Source organism: Protopterus annectens, chromosome 17.part0 (assembly GCF_019279795.1).
Source record: "Protopterus annectens isolate FY-2018-M chromosome 17.part0, PAN1.0, whole genome shotgun sequence".
Classification (NCBI taxonomy): Eukaryota; Metazoa; Chordata; order Ceratodontiformes; family Protopteridae; genus Protopterus; species Protopterus annectens.
Window position 1 is genome coordinate 332,596,786 of NC_056751.1, and position 23,053 is coordinate 332,619,838.

Consider the following 23,053-nt stretch of genomic DNA (forward strand, 5'->3'; position numbering starts at 1 on the left):
CTAGACTCTGAAATGCATCTGCAGCTATGATGAAACTTTTAGTAAAGACCATGACAATAACAGAAAGCCAAAGAGCAGTGCCAGCCACTAAAACTGTTGATGCTTCAGGGCAAACTGGAAAAAAAAAAGATACAGCAGGGCTTCCAAATCTTTATACACTAAAAGGATGTAAAGAACACAAGCGACAGAAGGAGGATCACAAAAGCCTTAAGCAATTCACAAATATGTTGAATTTTAACAAAATCCAGGAGTGTTTAGACTGCACAAGTTTTCTTAGGAACAAAAAACTGGAGTAAAACTCCTTTCCGCTGTTACTTGTGAGGTGCCTTTTCTATAAGTGTATGAAAAGATGCGACCTTTACATCTCGCAAACAGAAACCCTTAGTAGTAGCTCCAAAAGTAATGGAGAACCCAGAGATCTTAATACAATTTAAAAAATAAATAGGATTCTGACAGGCTAAAGTTAGGACAAGGGTTAAGACACTCACAAGGTAGATTTCAACAGAATGACAGCCTTGCCCCTAATGGATTTTGTCGATGTCTATGGTGTGTTGCAAAAGACCAGGGACAAGATGGAGGCTGCAGGAAATAATGTACATCCCATCAGCTGTGCACACAGCCTTCATTGTCATCTGAATACCAATGATCCCTTGGGTGAGGTCACTAAATAGATCTTATGCCCTTGCAGTCACAGCCACTGGCATACAGGGTTAAATTATTGCCCAGGTGCCCCAAATTAGACTACCAGTTTTGGCACATGAACTTACTGGCAGGGAGAATGGGCTAGCCTGCCACACACACTCACATTCACTTAAAACACACACACACATGCATGGCCACCATGCCTCAGAAGAGGACAGACTGGGATGGGTGGGAATTAAGATCACCAAGTTGGTAGTCTTCAAAATAAATGTGCATTTCTGCACACTCACAGGTTACTGTGTGCCACTTTTGTGACACAGTTTGTGTGGGTTAGGTAATTCAAAACTGCTCTCATTGCAAGAATGTCAGCAACAACACATAGTAGTACCTTTATGGCTGCCTGAAGGACAATTCCCATCCTTCCTCAGGCAGCTCATGCCTAAAGCCCTGATGAAATATCAGGAGTGGAGAACTAAATGGGTATTATCTAATGGAGGAGAGATTTGATGGTCAGCAGGCAGGAGGCAAAATAACAGAACAAGTGTTCTTTATCAGCTTCTCATGCAGGAAAGGCAGGGAAATTAAACACAGCTAATAACAAATACATACAAGTAGAAGCAGCCCATGCCACCACCACATCAGCTGTAGTAATAGTAATATTGCGTCTTTGCAATATGGAACCCAGTCTTCAGTAGGTGGGCAACGTTAAATTGCTTTTCCAGAGATAATATTCAGAAAACTGTCAAAGTGAAGTTAAGTTTCTACATGACTTGATCAAAGAAGAACTGAAAAGGGACCACATGATACAAGTAATTGAATACCCATAACACCACAGTGGTAGTAAGCGTGTTGTAATGTTTCACAGTCTTTGGAATCTGTTGGAAGGAATTGTTAAGAAGTGCTGAGGTCTTCGAAAACGTAAACAAATAATTCACCTCAGGGTAATTCTAAAAGCGATTCGTAGTCTTTGAAAGGGGTGACAAACTCGGTCTGTTTTCTTGGAAACAGACATGAAAACGAGGTCATGTAGACTGTGACCTGGATCAAAAGAGAGAAATTATCCAGCAATTCAGCTCAGCATGTCACAGGTAGACAAAGAAACATTTTTTTGTGCAAACTGCATAGTAGAAAGACAGCCACTGTAAATCTGATTATGCAATCATTACTTCTTCTCTAAAGAAACGGTAATCTGGGCTTCAGCGGGGAAAATTCAATGTCAGATTCTATATCAATGACTCTGAAGGGGACCGGATATAAAACGCTGTTCTTTAAAAAGTATGTACGACTTTACAATGAGTTAAATGATCCTTAAGTTGGCATATTAACTGCGATTTCTTTACACTGTGGACTGAAGTTATCCAAGCCTTGCTAAATCCTTGGCGAGTCTGAGAGAGAGAGATGGTGGCATCTACACAGTTACAAGGCGTTAATACTCCCAAGATAAATTAATTTCTGACTTGAAACCTTCAATGATCTCATACAAGAAGGGGACTTAGTACTTGAAGGTACTCCAAGGTTTTGCCCCATGATATATGCTTAAGTGCCCCCTCCCGCCACACACACAATAGATGAATCACCACTATTTATTTAATTTACTCACTTTACATTTGTTAACTGGGTAAATCCACTGCACACTAACTCCCTTTTCAGGGAGACGAGGAACACTGTCTGGTTAAGCAATTTTCTCAAAGTCGCACAGTAAGCAAATGGAGATAAAATGAATTAGACCCTGCACCATTAACTACAGGGAGCAGCGTATTAGCAGTTCAGACATAGACAATTCAAACATTCTTGGCAAACCGTATCTAATCCTGCTTGTACTTTTTGCAGTGTGTAGTGCATTGTGTATCTCCTACCATTACTGCGTTGCAACCGATCACTGTTTTAAACTGAAATGTTGCTGTAATCATACTAGCGTACAGTGTATTGTCATCTTCTAGCTGTAATAATCTGAGCACTTACAGTATGTCAATCGGCTTATTACTGTGGAGTTAGTTTTTTTTTTTAACTCCGCAGTAATAAGCCGATCGACATACTGTAAGCGATCGGATTATTACAGATAGAAGTGTACAGCCCTCTGCTGTGCCTGCAGCTACGTGAGCCATCAGAAAGTAAACAAATGTAAGAAAACAAAGTTTTTTGTTTTTTTCTAACATTTGGTTACTTGCCGATGGCCCACGGAGCTGCCGGCAGAGCAGAGGGCTCTACATCTCTAGCAGCAGATATTTTGAAGGGCAATGAAAAAGGAACATCGGCTGACAAAAAAACAGACCAATAAATTCATGTTTTTCCAGGCAGATTTTTATATGCACTCTTACTGAAAATTGTAGCTGAAGGAGAAAGTTCCCAAGGGAGTTGTCTGATGTTTGGCTTGAGAGAGAAGACGATCCGATGCTGTTTAGACTCGGACTGAAGTAGTCAATGGAAAAGAGTTCCACAACAATTCACGCTGTAATAAGGGCTGACCGACCTAATGGTGATGTCACAGTGTGGGAGGATCAGCTGGAGAGGGAACTACTGTTTTGGATATGTCGAAGGTACGTCAGCAAGGTAGAGACCAATTACACCAGAAAGAATGCTATAGCAAAGAATGGGGGATGGGCTTTCCTGCCCTACACTAGGGAAAGGCAGAAATGTACTAGTGACCAACTTCTTCGTGTATTTTGTAATTGCTGATGGCTGGGATCAGTTTATAGGGAATAAAGAAGACTTGTGGTTGAGTAAAATTGTGACCGAGCCCGGAGTGTTCCTTTAAAAAGATGGAAGATAAAGCTAAATCTATGCAAACTTAAAGATTTTTTGCAAGTTCAGCCTCCTAGATTTAGTAGGCAGTGGCCCTCTAAGAATTGGTCCTTTCCAGCCCCTTCCAGGTTTTTTCAAGCCAAACCCAGACACAGCAAAAACCCCGGGTTTCAGTCCCAGGGGACTCTCAGAACTAAGCAGTGGGGGGGCCTCCACTTCCAAGTCTGGGAATAATAAGTCCCCCCCCCCCAAATGGTTAACTGTCTCAGTGATTTCCTTTTAAAATTTCCAAGCTCTTATCTGACTGCCCCTTTTGGGGGGGGGGGGGGTTGCTCTTCATGCAAAGAATTGGGAACTCATTACCCAGGACAAATGGGTTTTAAATAGTGTCCCAGGGATACAAATTTCACTTCCACGCGTTGCCAACACCAAGTAGGTGGCTGGACCTATCCCCAAGTCAGTGGGCAGAGGCCCAAAAACAAGTACTTTCTGTCAAGTATGGGGGCTATTCATCTGGTACCAGAAGAGGAAAAGGGACAAGGTTTCTACTAGAGACTTTTCTTGGTACCCAGAAAATTAATTTATGGCACCCTATCCTAGACCAGTCTACTCTAAACACCTTTTTGGAGATTCCAAAATTCAAGAGGCTGACTCTTCAATTACTTTCTATGCTAGGCAAAGATGCCTGGTTGGCAACACTAGATTTAAAAGTTCTGCCCAGAAATGGTTTAGAGATTTGACAGCATTCAATAATGCCATCATTTCCTTGATGTTTATCTCCTTTTATTTGTTCTGATGGTTGTACAAACCTTGAACTTTCACCCTTTGGATACAGCTCCCAGTGCAAAATCTGGTGCATCTGTGCCTACAGACCAAGAAGGTATTGGAGAACAGAAATGGAGACCCAGACTAAGGGATAGCTGATTTAGCCAACAGTGAATCTCCTTTGCAAAAAAACATCCCTGGAAACTGAAAGGACTAAATTTAGGAACCACCACTGAATTTTTCTAATACATAAACTAGTCACAAATCTTAAGAATGGTGAATGTCATAATTCTTAATATTTTTGAAAAAGGAAGAAAACCAGAGTACATGTTTCTGGATTTATGTACAAGCAAGTCATTGGATTATAAGGAAAACAAAACTAGAAAGTGGCACAAATAAGTTTGAACCTTTCTCCATTTCTCTGGCACATTTTACAAAAGAAGAAAATATAAAGTATTTAGGAATGTGTGTAGGACATTCTTTAAAGAATATTATTAAGACATGAAAAATTAACATACTGTGGCTAAAGAATGATTTTTAGAGATGAAAAATTACTTGTATGAAACTTGGTCACAGGCTATGTATTTTTCCACTGCCCTTTTTATATGCATTTCATCATTTTCAGCTTGCACTCCAGTTGCTTTTTTCCCCCTTTTTTTCAAAAATCAGTCAGAAACATAAACGCAAGAGTTGGTCTGGGGTGAGGATAACCCTACAGTGTCAGGGAACACATTAAGTGGAGGTGGGCAGTACAGTTGCATACAGTATACTTATCAATGGATGATGATAAATAAACATTAGTGAGGCTGGTTGCAGGAAATGAGAGTAGGTTTGACACATTTTTGACTTCTCCACAAAGATGGAAGAGGTAGGGCACAGTGGTGCTACAGAATTTATTAGTGAAACTTAAGTTAAAACACCAGGGTCAATTTTGGGCATCCATAGATAACAGTAAAATTTGGCATGCTTGAGGAAACTTGCTTAAAAAAAAATCAAGCCGTTAAAGGAGGACAGTCACATATTGGGATCAGTTACAACATGATGACATTTAAAGCCCTTGCTTAGAGGTTAACTGATAGTATGAGCCAACTAATTTTCTGCTGTCACATTCCTCCTACAGGTTTACCCCCACCCCCAGACGTCCAGAAAGATGAGACTAAGCAAAGATGCAATTATTAGCTAGATATGACACAAACATCACAGAAGTTTAGAACACCTGAAAGAGACAGCTTTTCAAATAAGTTTTACACCCATCAAAAGATTAAGAAGGATGCTCTGGAATGTGGATGCCCAATGTTTGAATCATGAAGAGGGTAACCATCATGGGAAAGTGCACTTTGTTCATGCATGACTACCATACTACATTAAAATTGCAAGTTATATCTGCAATACACAACTAAATGAAGCATTATTGTTTTATTGTTGCACTGCTACACTCATTGCATAACAGTGGAAATCAAGACACGTTAAAATGTTGCTGGATGTGACACAAATAATGGATTAATTAAATGAGTCAATGCAAAAAGCTAAGGAATAAATACGACAGGACTGTTACTACTAAGAATGTACTGATTTATTACAGATATTTAATCTGTGTTATCATTTATGGTATTAATTGTGAAGCAGAATTATGGAAGAGAGGTGAAGAAGAGAGTACAGGCAGGGTGGAATGGGTGGAGAAGAGTGTCGAGTGATTTGTGACAGACGGTACCAGTAAGTGAAAGGGAAGGTCCACAAGACAGTAGTGAGACCAGCTATGTTATATGGGTTGGAGACAGTGGCATTGACAAAAAGGCAGGAGTCAGAGCTGGATGTGGCAGAGTTAAAGATGTTAAGATTTGCACTGTGTGACTAGGATGGATAGGATTAGAATCAGATATTAGAGGGTCAGCTCATGTTGGACAGTTTGGAGACGAAGCAAGAGAGACGGGATTTCGTTGGTTTGGACATGTGCTGAGGAGGGATGATGGGTATATTGTGAAAAAGATTCTAAGGATGGAGCTGCCAGGTTAGAGGAAAAGAGGAAGGCCTAAGATAAGGTTTATGGACGTGGTGAGAGAGGACATGCAGGCAGTTGGTGTGACAGAACAAGATGCAGAGGATAGGAAGAAATGGAAAGAGATGATCCACTGTGGCGACCCCTAACGGGAAAAGCCGAAAGATGATCATGAATTATGAATTATTAACCGACTATATTAGCATGGAGGACAGAAGTTATTTTTACTGCTATGACTGCATCCTTCACTGAAACATAACTGAATTCACACCCTTTGTATAAGTGGATTACTGTACAGTTATTCACTGTGTTGGTTGATATCTGGGTTATGGTGCTTTGTATTTGCTTCATAATAAACAAGAAAAAAACACACAGCAACTAGAAAGGCCATTCCATAACACTTAAACCTAGAGACAAATCCGTGTACTGAGCTGTAATATTGGATACAGGAGGTTAACAGACTAATGGCCCTACAGCTTTTTTTCAGACTAGCCATTCAAGTCCCAACTTTCCCAATGTCCACAGGTTAGAATGGCTTTGGTATAGGCCTGTGACTTGGGGCATCTACAGTGCCCCTGTGTACAAGGGTCACAGGAGTCTAGTGAAGCACTCTCATGTAGGCATGTCAGCAGAACAGTAAAAATGGTGAATGACAGAAGGCCAAGAAGGTAAAGTCTGTCTTTAACTATTCAGGGTTTGTGGATCTAGAAGGCAAAGTCCTGAGGCTCTTGATTCTTGTCTAGGGACAGCAAGGCCCAGTAACCAGGATGACTCCATACAGCACTACAAAAGGAAATAATCTGGACTAGACTAAGGAATAATTTCCACATGATGGAACACCCAATGCTGGCAGCAAGGAGAGAAAACAAGACACTTTCAGCAAATAGCAAGGGTCTCTGATTGTATCAGTAATCAATCATACAGAGAGGAAGCACCAGAGGACCTAGACTCTGAAATGCATCTGCAGCTATGATGAAACTTTTAGTAAAGACCATGACAATAACAGAAAGCCAAAGAGCAGTGCCAGCCACTAAAACTGTTGATGCTTCAGGGCAAACTGGAAAAAAAAAAGATACAGCAGGGCTTCCAAATCTTTATACACTAAAATGATGTAAAGAACACAAGCGACAGAAGGAGGATCACAAAAGCCTTAAGCAATTCACAAATATGTTGAATTTTAACAAAATCCAGGAGTGTTTAGACTGCACAAGTTTTCTTAGGAACAAAAAACTGGAGTAAAACTCCTTTCCGCTGTTACTTGTGAGGTGCCTTTTCTATAAGTGTATGAAAAAGATGTGCGACCTTTACATCTCGCAAACAGAAACCCTTAGTAGTAGCTCCAAAAGTAATGGAGAACCCAGAGATCTTAATACAATTTAAAAAATAAATAGGATTCTGACAGGCTAAAGTTAGGACAAGGGTTAAGACACTCACAAGGTAGATTTCGAACAGAATGACAGCCTTGCCCCTAATGGATTTTGTCGATGTCTATGGTGTGTTGCAAAAGACCAGGGACAAGATGGAGGCTGCAGGAAATAATGTACATCCCATCAGCTGTGCACACAGCCTTCATTGTCATCTGAATACCAATGATCCCTTGGGTGAGGTCACTAAATAGATCTTATGCCCTTGCAGTCACAGCCACTGGCATACAGGGTTAAATTATTGCCCAGGTGCCCCAAATTAGACTACCAGTTTTGGCACATGAACTTACTGGCAGGGAGAATGGGCTAGCCTGCCACACACACTCACATTCACTTAAAACACACACACACATGCATGGCCACCATGCCTCAGAAGAGGACAGACTGGGATGGGTGGGAATTAAGATCACCAAGTTGGTAGTCTTCAAAATAAATGTGCATTTCTGCACACTCACAGGGGGGTTACTGTGTGCCACTTTTGTGACACAGTTTGTGTGGGTTAGGTAATTCAAAACTGCTCTCATTGCAAGAATGTCAGCAACAACACATAGTAGTACCTTTATGGCTGCCTGAAGGACAATTCCCATCCTTCCTCAGACAGCTCATGCCTAAAGCCCTGATGAAATATCAGGAGTGGAGAACTAAATGGGTATTATCTAATGGAGGAGAGATTTGATGGTCAGCAGGCAGGGAGGCAAAATAACAGAACAAGTGTTCTTTATCAGCTTCTCATGCAGGAAAGGCAGGGAAATTAAACACAGCTAATAACAAATACATACAAGTAGAAGCAGCCCATGCCACCACCACATCAGCTGTAGTAATAGTAATATTGCGTCTTTGCAATATGGAACCCAGTCTTCAGTAGGTGGGCCACGTTAAATTGCTTTTCCAGAGATAATATTCAGAAAACTGTCAAAGTGAAGTTAAGTTTCTACATGACTTGATCAAAGAAGAACTGAAAAGGGACCACATGATACAAGTAATTGAATACCCATAACACCACAGTGGTAGTAAGCGTGTTGTAATGTTTCACAGTCTTTGGAATCTGTTGGAAGGAATTGTTAAGAAGTGCTGAGGTCTTCGAAAACGTAAACAAATAATTCACCTCAGGGTAATTCTAAAAGCGATTCGTAGTCTTTGAAAGGGGTGACAAACTCGGTCTGTTTTCTTGGAAACAGACATGAAAACGAGGTCATGTAGACTGTGACCTGGATCCAAAGAGAGAAATTATCCAGCAATTCAGCTCAGCATGTCACAGGTAGACAAAGAAACATTTTTTTGTGCAAACTGCATAGTAGAAAGACAGCCACTGTAAATCTGATTATGCAATCATTACTTCTTCTCTAAAGAAACGGTAATCTGGGCTTCAGCGGGGAAAATTCAATGTCAGATTCTATATCAATGACTCTGAAGGGGACCGGATATAAAACGCTGTTCTTTAAAAAGTATGTACGACTTTACAATGAGTTAAATGATCCTTAAGTTGGCATATTAACTGCGATTTCTTTACACTGTGGACTGAAGTTATCCAAGCCTTGCTAAATCCTTGGCGAGTCTGAGAGAGAGAGATGGTGGCATCTACACAGTTACAAGGCGTTAATACTCCCAAGATAAATTAATTTCTGACTTGAAACCTTCAATGATCTCATACAAGAAGGGGACTTAGTACTTGAAGGTACTCCGAAGGTTTTGCCCCATGATATATGCTTAAGTGCCCCCTCCCGCCACACACACAATAGATGAATCACCACTATTTATTTAATTTACTCACTTTACATTTGTTAACTGGGTAAATCCACTGCACACTAACTCCCTTTTCAGGGAGACGCAGGAACACTGTCTGGTTAAGCAATTTTCTCAAAGTCGCACAGTAAGCAAATGGAGATAAAATGAATTAGACCCTGCACCATTAACTACAGGGAGCAGCGTATTAGCAGTTCAGACATAGACAATTCAAACATTCTTGGCAAACCGTATCTAATCCTGCTTGTACTTTTTGCAGTGTGTAGTGCATTGTGTATCTCCTACCATTACTGCGTTGCAACCGATCACTGTTTTAAACTGAAATGTTGCTGTAATCATACTAGCGTACAGTGTATTGTCATCCTCTAGCTGTAATAATCCGATCACTTACAGTATGTCGATCGGCTTATTACTGTGGAGTTAGTTTTTTTTTTTAACTCCACAGTAATAAGCCGATCGACATACTGTGTTTATCGGATTATTACAGATAGAAGTGTACAGCCCTCTGCTGTGCCTGCAGCTACGTGAGCCATCAGAAAGTAAACAAATGTAAGAAAACAAAGTTTTTTGTTTTTTTCTAACATTTGGTTACTTGCCGATGGCTCACGGAGCTGCCGGCAGAGCAGAGGGCTCTACATCTCTAGCAGCAGATATTTTGAAGGGCAATGAAAAAGGAACATCGGCTGACAAAAAAACAGACCAATAAATTCATGTTTTTCCAGGCAGATTTTTATATGCACTCTTACTGAAAATTGTAGCTGAAGGAGAACGTTCCCAAGGGAGTTGTCTGATGTTTGGCTTGAGAGAGAAGACGATCCGATGCTGTTTAGACTCCGGACTGAAGTAGTCAATGGAAAAGAGTTCCACAACAATTCACGCTGTAATAAGGGCTGACCGACCTAATGGTGATGTCACAGTGTGGGAGGATCAGCTGGAGAGGGAACTACTGTTTTGGATATGTCGAAGGTACGTCAGCAAGGTAGAGACCAATTACACCAGAAAGAATGCTATAGCAAAGAATGGGGGATGGGCTTTCCTGCCCTACACTAGGGAAAGGCATAAATGTACTAGTGACCAACTTCTTCGTGTATTTTGTAATTGCTGATGGCTGGGATCAGTTTATAGGGAATAAAGAAGACTTGTGGTTGAGTAAAATTGTGACCGAGCCCGGAGTGTTCCTTTAAAAAGATGGAAGATAAAGCTAAATCTATGCAAACTTAAAGATTTTTTGCAAGTTCAGCCTCCTAGATTTAGTAGGCAGTGGCCCTCTAAGAATTGGTCCTTTCCAGCCCCTTCCAGGTTTTTTCAAGCCAAACCCAGACACAGCAAAAACCCCGGGTTTCAGTCCCAGGGGACTCTCAGAACTAAGCAGTGGGGGGGCCTCCACTTCCAAGTCTGGGAATAATAAGTCCCCCCCCCCCCCAAATGGTTAACTGTCTCAGTGATTTCCTTTTAAAATTTCCAAGCTCTTATCTGACTGCCCCTTTTGGGGGGGGGGGGGGGGATTGCTCTTCATGCAAAGAATTGGGAACTCATTACCCAGGACAAATGGGTTTTAAATAGTGTCCCAGGGATACAAATTTCACTTCCACGCGTTGCCAACACCAAGTAGGTGGCTGGACCTATCCCCAAGTCAGTGGGCAGAGGCCCAAAAACAAGTACTTTCTGTCAAGTATGGGGGCTATTCATCTGGTACCTGAAGGGAAAAAGGGACAAGGTTTCTACTAGAGACTTTTCCTGGTACCTAGAAAAGACATTTCATGCATCCTATCCTGGACCTGTCTACTCTAAACACCTTTTTGGAGATTCCAAAATTCAAGATGCTGACTCTTCAATTACTTTCTATGCTAGGCAAAGATGCCTGATTGGCAACACTAGATTTAAAAGAAGCATACCTGCACATCCCAATCAGGGAATCTTACAGAAGATGACTACGCTTCAAAGCAGACTATACGCACTATCAGTTCTCTGCACTGCCCTTTGGCTTATCTACTGCACCCAGGGTATTCACAAGTGCCTAGCTCCAATTATTGCATTTTTCAGGCAAAGAAATATCAAAATATACCCATATATGGACAATTGTCTAATTCAGCTAGAAAGCCAGGACATGCTTTTGAATCATCTGGCCTTTGTAAAAAGGGTTCTAACGTGTCTGGGGTACACCATAAACAAAAATAAATCACCTCGTACCCTGTCAACAAATTATATTCCTGGGAGCAAGCTTGAGTACAACTTCCCAGATGGCTTACATCACACCCGAAAAGCAAACTCATTTAACAGCCTACTTTAAACAAGTGGCCACAAAAACCCTACTATCTGCAAGACAAGTACTGCAAGCCTTTGGGTTCATGGCCTCTTGCATTCTTCTAATTCCATATGTAAAACTGCATATGAGGAAACTACAGTGGTATCTAAAAAGCCTATGGTGTCAACATTCTCAACCTAGAAACAAGCGATTCCTATCATACCTTGCCTACGCCTAGAGTTTCTTTGGTGGGCAGAGGCTTGCCCCCAAAACAAGGGACTACCTTTCACACCACCCCCTGCCACCCAAACCCTAACAGATACTATGCATGGGGGGGGGGGCTCACCTGGCAGGGAAGTGCATTCGGTGCAAATTGTACCCAAGTCAAATGCACCTTCATATCAATCAAAAAGAAATTAGTTGTACAGAATGCTCTGCCTTCAAGGACCACATTCTTCCAGGACAACTAATGGTAAAGATGGAGAACACCACTGTTATGTGGCACATAAACAAGCAGGGGGGGTACACATTCTTACCCCTCTGCAGACTAGCCATGGCATTGTGGAACACAGCCTTGAGCTACCAAGTGCACACACACGCTCAATTCCTGCCAGGAAAATTAAATACACTGGCAGACGGACTAAGCAGAACCTCATGGACCCACACAAGTGGAGACTGGAACCAAGGATTTTCAACAAGTTGACAAGTAAATGGGGGAGCCCAGATATAGACCTGTTTGCCTCTTCCCAGAACTACCAATTGGACATATTTTGAACAAGGACTCCCCACAAACAAGCCTGGAAAGTGGATGCTCTGTCCTTCAGCTGGAAAAACATGTCTATGCCTTCCCCCTCTGCTGTCCAAAGTACTACTAGGACAAACCAAGGATGATTTTGATGGCTTCAGACTGGCCGCGCCAACACTGGTACCCCCTCCTGCGCAGTGTCACGGTTATCCCCATGGCACCTGCCTCAGACTCCTTCCCTGCACTGTCTCAGCAGGAGAACCAGATTCTGCACCCTCAGCTTCCAACACTGAACCTTGCAGCCTGGCTAATTAATCTCTCCTTTGTTGGATATAATCTTAGAGGCAAGGAGGCCTAGTACTAGAAAATCTTATGCTGAAAAATGGAAAAGATTCTGCGCCTGGAACCAATCTCGGGATGAGCACAGCAGCGCCCAATTTACCTCAGATTTTACAATACTTAACTGAGATGCTTCACAAGGGCCTGTCTTTTTCCTCCATTAAAATCCATGCCTCAGCCATTTCAGCTCATTATAACACAGAACCTCCCGTCTTATCTGATCCACTGCTCGAGCAGTTCCTCAGAGGGGCTAAAAATTTGAGACAAATTTGAGACCACCCAGGAGAGTCCAACCACAGCCTGGGACCTTAACTTTGTCTTGGAGAAACTCTCAACCTCTTTTCGAGCCAGCTGCTACTGCAGACTTAATTTCTTTCTTGGAAAACAGCTTTCCTTTTAGCAGTCACTTCAGCTAGAAGGTATCTGAATTACAGGCCCTTATGGCAGTGGAGCCTTTCATCATCTTTCATGCAGACAGGGTGTCCCTAGGAACCAATCCATCCTTCATGCCCAAGGTGGTATCCAGTGTGGCTTTTAATCCGTCCATTAATTTGCCAACCTTCTTTCCCAATCCACAGAATAAAGGGGAATGGATACTGCATTCACTAGATGTGCACAGACAACTTAGATTCTACTTGGACAGGACTAAACCTCAAAGGAAATCTGAACTGCTGGTAGCATTTGCTGTAGGGGCAGAGGGGAAGGCTATTTCAAAGCAAACCATTTCTAAATGGATACGCTATTGCATTAATTTCTGCTATAAGCGCCATGGAAAACCTATCCCCCAGGGGATCGGACCTCACTCCACCAGGGCTGCATCTACCTTTACAGCCTTTCTCAGAGGTGTCCCTGCCAGGGACATTCTAGAAGCTGCTACCTGGAGTTCTGTACATACTTTCACCAAGCATTATTTGCCAATTTTCTCTAAATCCAAAGCAGGCACTGCCACTGCAGTCTTGCAGGTCCTTATAGCTGGCCCTTATGCTGTCTAAACTCCTCCTCCCAACCATACCTTTGGGAATCTACCCAAATGTAATGACTGCAACAGTGAAACATGAAGAACATAGTACAGTTGTGTACACTTACCATAAATGTTGATGTTTGAGTGTATTCACTGTTGCAGTCCTGGTTACCCTCCCTCCAGCCCCCTAACTTTTTTTGGCTATGCTTAAAAGCCCTTTTGGTGTATTTGCTTTTCTGTTGGAGGTATATCTTTTGTGCTTTTATGTTTAATTACTTCCCATTAGGGGGGCACGTGACATCTGGAGCAAGAAAAACTGATGTAATTGCATCGGTTGCATGTTTTATACCCCTGACGACCTGACATCATGGAATAAGGGACAGCAACCGATGCAGGTCCCAAGACTTTGTTAATCAGGCCGTCTGAGGGCAACCTGCAAGCAGATTACCCAAATGTAAAGACTGCAACAGTGAATACACTCTAACCTATACATTTATGCCAAGTGTACACAGCTGTACTGTTTCCATCTTCAAGAGTCTTTTATTTGAGGCCACCTAGGAATTGTGCAGCTGGTGATTCTGACATATATGTCAGTTCAGACAGACTAGATGAATAGGATACAAAAGTTACACAAGTTCATTTCATCCCAGTCCATGTGGTACGACAACCCGCCTTCCTTTCCTTTGCCAGTCAGTAGGATATGAAAGTCCCTTTCCTGGATCAAAGGCAGTGCGAGTGCACTTGGGTTCAGGCTTCAAAGTCTATCTGAACAAATTGGGGACAAGCAGGACGTCATGGAAGTGGAAAGGCTTGAAAGGTGTTGAGCCTGGAGCTCTGAATTGGCTGGATTTGATCTGTGCAAGGCTCCAAGGGGTTACAGGTGGGTAAAGAGCTTGAACACTGCCTGGAAGTGGCCGTAGCCTGATCAGAGACCAGCAGAAACAGAGGTCCTCTAGAGTTAACCTCTATAAAAGTTAAACATTTTGTTCTGCCACACTTAACAGCTCTTTGTTAAACCTTCTTTTTACTGTTCTTTGCCAACAGATGTAGTCCACTCTTAGTCCTAAGTGAGAGACCATCTTAACGGCACTTAATGATTAACAAACTTTTAAGTATGGTTAAGGCTTGTTGGAGATTTACTTATATTTCTTGGGTTAATTTCTGACTTAATAGTGTCACTGATGTAGCAGGGATGTCCAACCCAGTTGTCCTTTAGTATTTCTCTTGCAGAATCCTTTCCAGGCTGCTGAGGACAGAGGGTTGGTCAGATGTTTGTACAGCATCTTTCATATATGTTTGGATACTAATATAATTGTTTTATTTGGTGTTGCAGGAGGCATTTGCACATTACTTGGTAATTTGTTCCTTCCTTAATTATTGTATGTGGTAACACTATTATTTTGAGGGTTTCTTAGTTTTTCCTGATGTGGATCCCTCTGTCATATGTGGGGAGTAGAGTTGACAGTCCTGACATTTTAAGGCTTCTTGCTGCAGAGTCTTGCATGGGTTACTTTTCCAGCTGAGCTGTCTGAAGCCCTTTGTCAAACTTGTCATGCAGCAGCTGTTTTTGAAGACTAACCCATAAGGCTGATTTATGCCTGCAGTAACTCACGAGTATGCTTCAGCAGTGATCTTTCCATTTAGTCCTTTGCATTTTTGGAAAATACCATCACACAATTTTAAGTGATATTTTAAACATTTTGGAAAATATTTTCCTTTTTTTTTATTATTTTATTTATATTTACTTTTGGGGCATGGGATTACTCTATTGCATTGGTGGCTGTTGCTCTTATTTGTGGTATTACAGCACTTTGTTTTGCACACTTCTGTACAACACTGTCTTGCCATTTTTTGAACAGGTTCAGGATGGCAGAAAATTTTTTTCCATCCTTGAATGCATCAGAGTAGCACACTTAAATGGTTTTAAAATGTGGGTATAAGTACTTGAAATCCTTATGCTTTTGTTACAGAAAAAGGCATCGCTCAAGATCTCCTCCTCGTGTGGCAGAAAGCAGCCGAAAGTACAGAGAAAGATCATACAGTCCGGATCCTTTTGAAGATTACTTCCGTGACAAGACTCGGGAACGATACCGGGAAAGAGAGCGGGATCTGTATTACTAAGGTAGTCTGGAGCAAGAACCAATTGCTGTAACTTCGTGGGTGTAGTTTCAGTAAATGTATGCCAGTTTGTGGTGAGGGACAAATGTTTGCAGTGTCTTTTTAGTGATGTACATTTTAAAAATTCTTGTGCAGACCTATAGAAATGGTGTAGAATTAGGGAAGCTTACGTAATTATAGGTACAGCTGCTGCCACAGATGGAACCCATGCAGCAGAGCACCATTAACTCTGGTTTTCCCTGGATTCCTTACAGCAAACCAAACTAAAGCACTTTTGTTTACCAGTTGTGTGTCGGGTGTCTCTGCTACCACTGACGTCTGATTCGTTTTATCAAATAAGTACCCCGTTGGAGACCTTTTCAGTCCTTCTAAATAGTATTGCTTATTCATGTCATCCAGAAAGGGTAAGTGTCAGTGCGGCTGTCAAATCCCTCATAAGGACACCCACGGTAAGTGCCTTTTCTGTTTGGGACAGTCTGACTACCATAATGCCTGCCCAATTTGCCAGGCGTACGTACCTAAAACATTACATAGTCACTTACATGGACTTAATCTTTATCTTGAAAACAAACATCTGAAGCAACTTATGTTAAGGATGGAGGGTTCTTCAGATGTCTCCACAGAAACTTCTAAAAGAAGGCCCCGGACCTTATGGCCTTAGTTTCCTGCTGAGCCTCTTCTGGCTAATCCCCAACCTGTGGCCGACTCCGCCTAGTTTTTGGATCTGGGCCTGGATCCGCCACTCTGGAGTCTAAGGATGCCACACTATACTTAGGTGAGAGCACATCCATAGAGGGTATTCTTTTGAAGAACTGTGTGAGCTCTTGCAATCTCTGGTTTCTAGACAGACATCCACAAGCCCTCTTAAAAGAAGAGAAAAGAGGAAACTTATTTCTCCCTGTACAGAGAGCATGCCTGATTGGCAGGCTTTCAGTCAAAGCCTTTTCAGTGCTTTTATGACACTGAGGCCTACCACTGCTGTTACTGGTTCCACCTCTTCTCTCCTCTCCTGAACCCTAGGCCTCAGCCTACTGACACAGCTACTAGGAAAGAGGAAGTCCTTTCAGATTCCTCTGAGGAATCGCTTTCTTACAACTCACAACTATGCTCACCCTTGGGATACGGATCCCCAGAGGAAGAGTTAGTGGACCCAGACTCCCCAGCTGAAGGTTTGACCTTTGGTGAGACAATCGGGATGAAGGGCCACATCAAATTGGAATTCTCAGTGATGACTGAGATATTAGAGGTACTACAACCTCGTTCAGATGGAAACCCCCAGTCCATTAGCTTTCCCTCCTATCCTGCCTGCCTTTTTAGATGCCTTTTCTTCTGCATCTTTGAAACCTAACTCCCAGTCTCCTGACCCATGCAGACCAAACAGGCTTTATAAGGTGCCTGACACTGCTAAGCATCTGTTTTAAGTGCTTACCTGCTGATTCTGCCACTATATCAGTCTCTACGGACAGAGTTTCCAAACTCCTACCTACTGCCACCATTTTCCCAGCTGACAGACATCAAGACAATGGAAAGGTTGGGCAAAAAGATATGTATAACTTGGCTATCGTGGCTGTCAGAGCTACAAACTACCAGACCCACATGGCCAATTATAACTTATCCCTCTTAGAATCTGCCAGCAAACAACTGACAGATATTCCAGACTCCCTTGCCAAAGCATCCCTGTCCTCTATCCTGGCTCTCTCCTCCCAGATCACCAGACACTCTTCAAGTGTAGATGTTCTTCGTGTTTCACTGTTGCAGTCATTACATTTGGGTAATCTGCTGGCAGGTTGCCATCAGTCAGCCTGAATAACAGTCTTGGGTCCTGCGTCGGTTGCTGTCTCCTCTTCCATGACGTCAGGGGTATAAAACATGCAGCCGACGCCGTTTTAATCAGTCAGTCTTGCCGTGCGGTGCCCGAAGCAGTTCGCAAGTGCCGGTTGGCCGACTCCTGAAATTTTCGTTTTTGAGTTTCAGAACCGAAGTCTTCAAACTAAAGCTAAGTACCCCGTTGGGGAAACTTTTTCTTGCTCCTTACCGATGTCAGTAAAAGTTAATAATTGTAGTACTTGTGGGAAGCAAATACCTCATAAGGATTTTCATTTTACTGTATTCCTTGTCTAGGCCCTGATCACAACGTGCCTTGCTGTCGGTTTTGTGCTAAATTTAACCAATGCACTATTAAGCGTCTGTATATTTTTGCTTCAAAATACTTTGGTACAAGATTTAACTATCCTGAAATGTCATCTGTTAGCAGTCAGACTACCGGAATTCTCAAAAAACGCAAGGAAAAAGACAGACCGTCGAGGTCCAAAACCGATGAAGCTTCTCCTAAGCCAGTCACCGGTGCTCAGTGAGGTGCTTTCGCAGCCCCTGATATCCGCTACTTTTGAGTCGCAGACCTCTACCGAGACCCATTCGGAGTCCGATATGCCGCGAGATTCTGCAAGTATTGAACCTGCGGATGTCTCTCCCTTGGATGGGTCCAGAGCCTCTGAGCAGGCACCGGCTTCTGAGGGTGTTTTCAGGCCTCAACATTTGTATATTAAACCGGCGCCATCATCAAAAACAAGGCCAAAACTTACTTCTATGTTTAAAAAACTGACGCATGAGCCACGTGCTCAGGTCCCTATGCCTAAAAAAACAAATGATCAAAATGACTGAGGATTTAATTACCTTGATCAGGGGTTCCCAACACCCCCCCCCCCCCCCACTAAGAGGCCTAGGCAGGGCACTGATTATGAATCTTCAGATCAGGTTTCCATTTCTTCTGATTCCTCTTCTGATCAGGAATTTTCTATCCCACCTTATGGAGGACTTTGATGCAGAGGAATCCATTCCTTCTGCTTCTCCTGAGGATTACTGTTTTGGAGAGACTTTGCATACTTTAAGGGAACATTTTCATTGGGAGAGTCAGGACTTCCCAGAATCCAAAAAGAAGCTTAGGGATTTTCTTCTTCCTCAGCATAGGCCTCTGGCTATACCTCCTGTATTAGACATTGTTGATGTTTTCTCAGAATCAAGCATGGCTCCTGATTCCCTGCCTCTGGCTCCTAGTAAGCCAAACGGATATTACAGGGTTCCTGACTCCCACAAATTTATTTTCAAAAATCCTGCTGCTGAACCTGAAACTATTTATCAGGGTCCCAAGGGTGTTAAGTCTTCTACAGCCAACAATCCTACCCCTTCAGATAGACTCCAGGGCACTGTATAGATGGGGTAAGAAGGTTTATATGTCTGCAACCTTAGCAATCAAGGCTTTAAACTGCCAGTTACATATGCTTAAATATCAACAGCATGTTATGGGCTTACCGAAACAGAAAATGATGTTGATTTCTGATTGTGTGGAAAATAGGTAAAGGATTTATTGCATTCAGCAGAAAAGGTTGGAAAGCATACTTTGCATTGTGGTTTTGATTCCTTGGAGGCCTCTTGCAGGACCACCGTAACTGGATTTCTGATAAAAAGGCATGCTTGGCTCAAGGAGCAAAATCTGCCTGATCATGTTAAAGCTAAGTTGTTGGAAGTTCCTTTACTCCATGACAGACTGTGGTAATAAGGCAGAAGAGGTTTTAAAAAAGATGGAAGACAAAGCTAAATCTATGCAAACTGTAAAAGATTTCTTGCAAGTGCAGCCACCCAGGTTCAGTAGACACTGGCCTACTAAGAATTGGTCCTTTCCAGTGTCCAACAGAGATGCTGAGGCCAAACCCAGACACTCCAAAGGCTCCAGGTATCAGTCGCAAGGATATTACAGGTCAAAACAGTGGGGTGCCTCCACCTCCAAATCAGGAGGTAGCAAAAAGCACCACCCTACAGTAAACAAGTCTCAATGACTTTCCTCTGCCATCTCCAAGCACTTACCTTTTGGCAGCCCCTTTGGGGGGAAAATTAGCACTTCATGCTCAAAATTGGCATCTAATTACCCAGGACAAGTGGGTCTTAAATATAGCATACCAGGGGTACCGATTTCATTTCCACACGTTGCCAATTCCAAACGGATGGCCAGATCTGCCACCAAATCAGTGGGCAGAGGCCCAGAAACAAGTCCTGTCCCCCATGGATATGGAGGCTATCGAATGATGTTCGTGTTTCACTGCTGCAGTCATTACACTTGGTTTATCCTGCCGTCAGGCGGTCCCACAGTCGGCCAAAGTTCCAAAGTCTTGGTCCGGCGTCGGTTGCTGTCTCTTCTTCCCTGATGTCAGTGCGCCAGGGGTATACAAGATGCAGCAGACGCCATTTTCTTTAGTCTGTCTTGCAGCGCGGTGCCCGATGCAAAAGCAGTTCGCAAGTGCCGGTCAGCCGACTCCCGAGATTTTCAATTTGAATTTCAGAACCGAAGTCTTCATAAAGCTAAGTACCCCGTTGGGGAAACTTTTTCTTGTGTCAGACTGATGTTAGTAAAAGTTAATTGTATTTCTTGTGGGAAGCAAATACCTCATAAGGATCTTCATTCTTACTCTATTCCATGCCTAGGCCCAGACCACCACGTCACTAGTTGTCTGTTTTGTGTTAGATTTAACAAACATAATATTAAACGTCGGTTTGACTTTGTTCTCCATTACTTCGGTCGAAGGTTCAATTATAACATGCTGTCGGAACAACCGACGACCGGAATACAGAAAAAACACAACAAGGCTAAGGACAGGCATCAGAGGCTCAAAACTGACGAAGCCTCTTGTAGGCCAGTCGCCGGTTCTCAGTGAGGCGCTTTCGCAGCCCCAGACACTTGCTATCTCAGAGCCACAGGCCACCTCCGACTCCCACGTGGAGATGTCTAGGCCTCTGGAAACTCTAGGTATTGGGCCTACGGAAACGAACCCCTCAGATGGGTCTGGAGACGCTGAGCAGGCATCGGCTTCTGAGGGTGTTTTCAGACCTTCACAACTTGCCATTAAATCTACAGCCAAGTCTAAAACTCCATTAAAGACAAAGAAGCAAGTACAGCATTCACCTGGACAGGCCTCCATGCCTGAAAAACAGATGCTTAAAATGGCCGAAGACTTAATTACTCTAATCAGGGGTTCCCATCCCCCTCCAGATAAAAGGCCTAGGCAGGAATACAGACTATGATTCCTCTGACCAGGTTTCCATTTCTTCTGATTCCTCTTCAGACTAGGGATACTCTTTACCCCCCCATGAGGACTGATGCTGAAGAATCAATTCCTTCAGCCTCCTCCTGAGGATTACTCTTTTGGGGAAACTTTACATACCATGAGGGAGCATTTCCATTGGGAGGGCCAGGATTACTCAGAATCCAAGAAAAGGCTCAGAGACTTTCTTTTATTGCCTCAGCACAGGCCCCTTGCTATTCCGCCAGTGTTAGATATTGTGGATGATGTGTTCTCTGAATCCAGTTTAAATCCTGATTCTTTGCCCCTTGCTCCAGTCAAGCCAGACGGGTACTACAGGGTAACACCAAACAACTACAGGACCCAAATTGCTATACCACAAAACGAAACAACAAAGCCAATAAAAAGTTTAATTTCTCTAGCGCCTCTGCCACAATAAGCCTTCAAGGAGTAACACACCACATGTAGAGACAGTTTATATAACACCAGCTACAATCAATAATCAAATCATTAAACAATTAAATAATTAAAACTTAAAGAAATACAATACATTTCAAACACTTCAACAACAGTCTGTGTTCAAACCTTTAGGTATCAGTGCCATATTTTAGAATAAAAATAGTTTTTCTTTAAAAGCATATTTAGTCCTGTTTGTATCAGACTCATTCATAAAAATTTGTTCCAAAATAGTTGCCTTTAAACTATCAGAGTTCCCACCATGATATTCATGAAAATGTTGAGCGGCTCTCTGCTTTATTTACTCTGATGTCCCTCAAATGCTCCAATAATCTTATTTTAAACATTATCTTTGTTTGACCAGTGTAAAACTTATTGCACCCACATTTAATAGCATAAATAACTCAGTTCTACAATTATACAACCCATTGGGTCTAAAGCCAATATTTATATGTGAGAAAAAATTAACTATGTAGGGACAGCCACTACATCTCCCACAAGATAACATTCCTGTAGCAGCAATATGATGATAAAATTTAGACTCAGGTTTACAAAATCTGGTGTGTAGTACCATATCCTTGATATTTCTACCCCTCTTATAGGAAAAAAAATATTTGTTATTAAACTACTAAGTTCGCCAATTGTTTTTAAAAATTCCCAAAAATGTACTATGTTTAACAGTATCACTACAAATATAAGTGGAAACTACAAATATCTGCATTTTTGTGATATACAACATAACTATTACACCTATTCTTCTATAATGATCTTGTATCTAATAAATATCTTTTGAATATCTTCAATTAATTTAGTATCATAATGTCTTCTTTCAAACATAGTCCTAGTGCGCTGTATTTCCTTCATAAATACATTGTCTTCATTGCATAATCTAGAAATTCTCAAGAATTCACCATACGGCAAATCTTTGTTTGGGTGGCAACTGGTACCCATTAAAAACTCATTAGGCGAATCAAATTTCCTATGGTTACTTGTACTGATCTGTGTTCCAACAATTCCATACAAATTAATATCCAAAAAAAGAGACTGTTTGTCCATATTGTAAACCATCAAAAGATATATCAAACTTATTAAGTTGATTCTCTTGTACAAAATTTAATACCAAATGTATACCACCTTCACACAAAAAAATCAAATCCTCTATCTGAAATAAAATTTCACATTTTTAACAAAATAATTAGTATAAATACATTCTTGTTCAACCAATCCCATAAAAATATTAGCATACATGGGTGCAAAGGGAGCACCCATTGCTGTACCTTGTATTTGATGAAAAATTTGACTGTCAAAATAAAATTTTCCAAACAAAATTTCACTAAATCTAAAATATAATATGTAAAAGGATAATCACCCATTCGCCTTAATAATGCCTCTAATCCAAGCACATGTTTGATATTAGTATACTCTTCACATCTAATGTAATCCAATACATGTTATCTTTCCGTATAACATATTTTATTTAAGAAATCAAGAGTCTTCAATATACAAAGGGAATTTCTGTGCTTCCTTTAATAATACCGGATGTAAAATAACCCCCAGATTATGCAAAAAATATTTACTAGCTGAAACTATAGGTCTACCCGGTGGATTCCTAATATTTTTATGAATTTTGGGTAGACAATAAAAATAATCTGGACCAATATCTACAGTTATCAGCTTATTTTTAACATCAGTTTCAGACCAGTAGCCCAATCTCAGGCTATTATTGTGGCCGAGGCGCTAGAGGTACTACAGAGTCCCTGACTCACAAATTTCTTTAGAAAAACCCTGTTGCTGACCGAGAAACT

The 23,053-nt window shown here is 41.8% G+C and overlaps 1 protein-coding gene across 1 annotated transcript in view; it reads left to right on the plus strand.

Moving 5' to 3' along the window:
- The window catches only part of CPSF7 (cleavage and polyadenylation specific factor 7), a gene marked incomplete in the record, with an annotated part of 1,291,852 nt that overhangs the window by 594,948 nt on the left and 673,851 nt on the right, over positions 1-23,053 (plus strand). Inside the window, 1 exon segment of the mRNA XM_044059379.1 lies at positions 15,573-15,724. Coding sequence (XP_043915314.1) covers positions 15,573-15,723 — 151 coding nt within the window.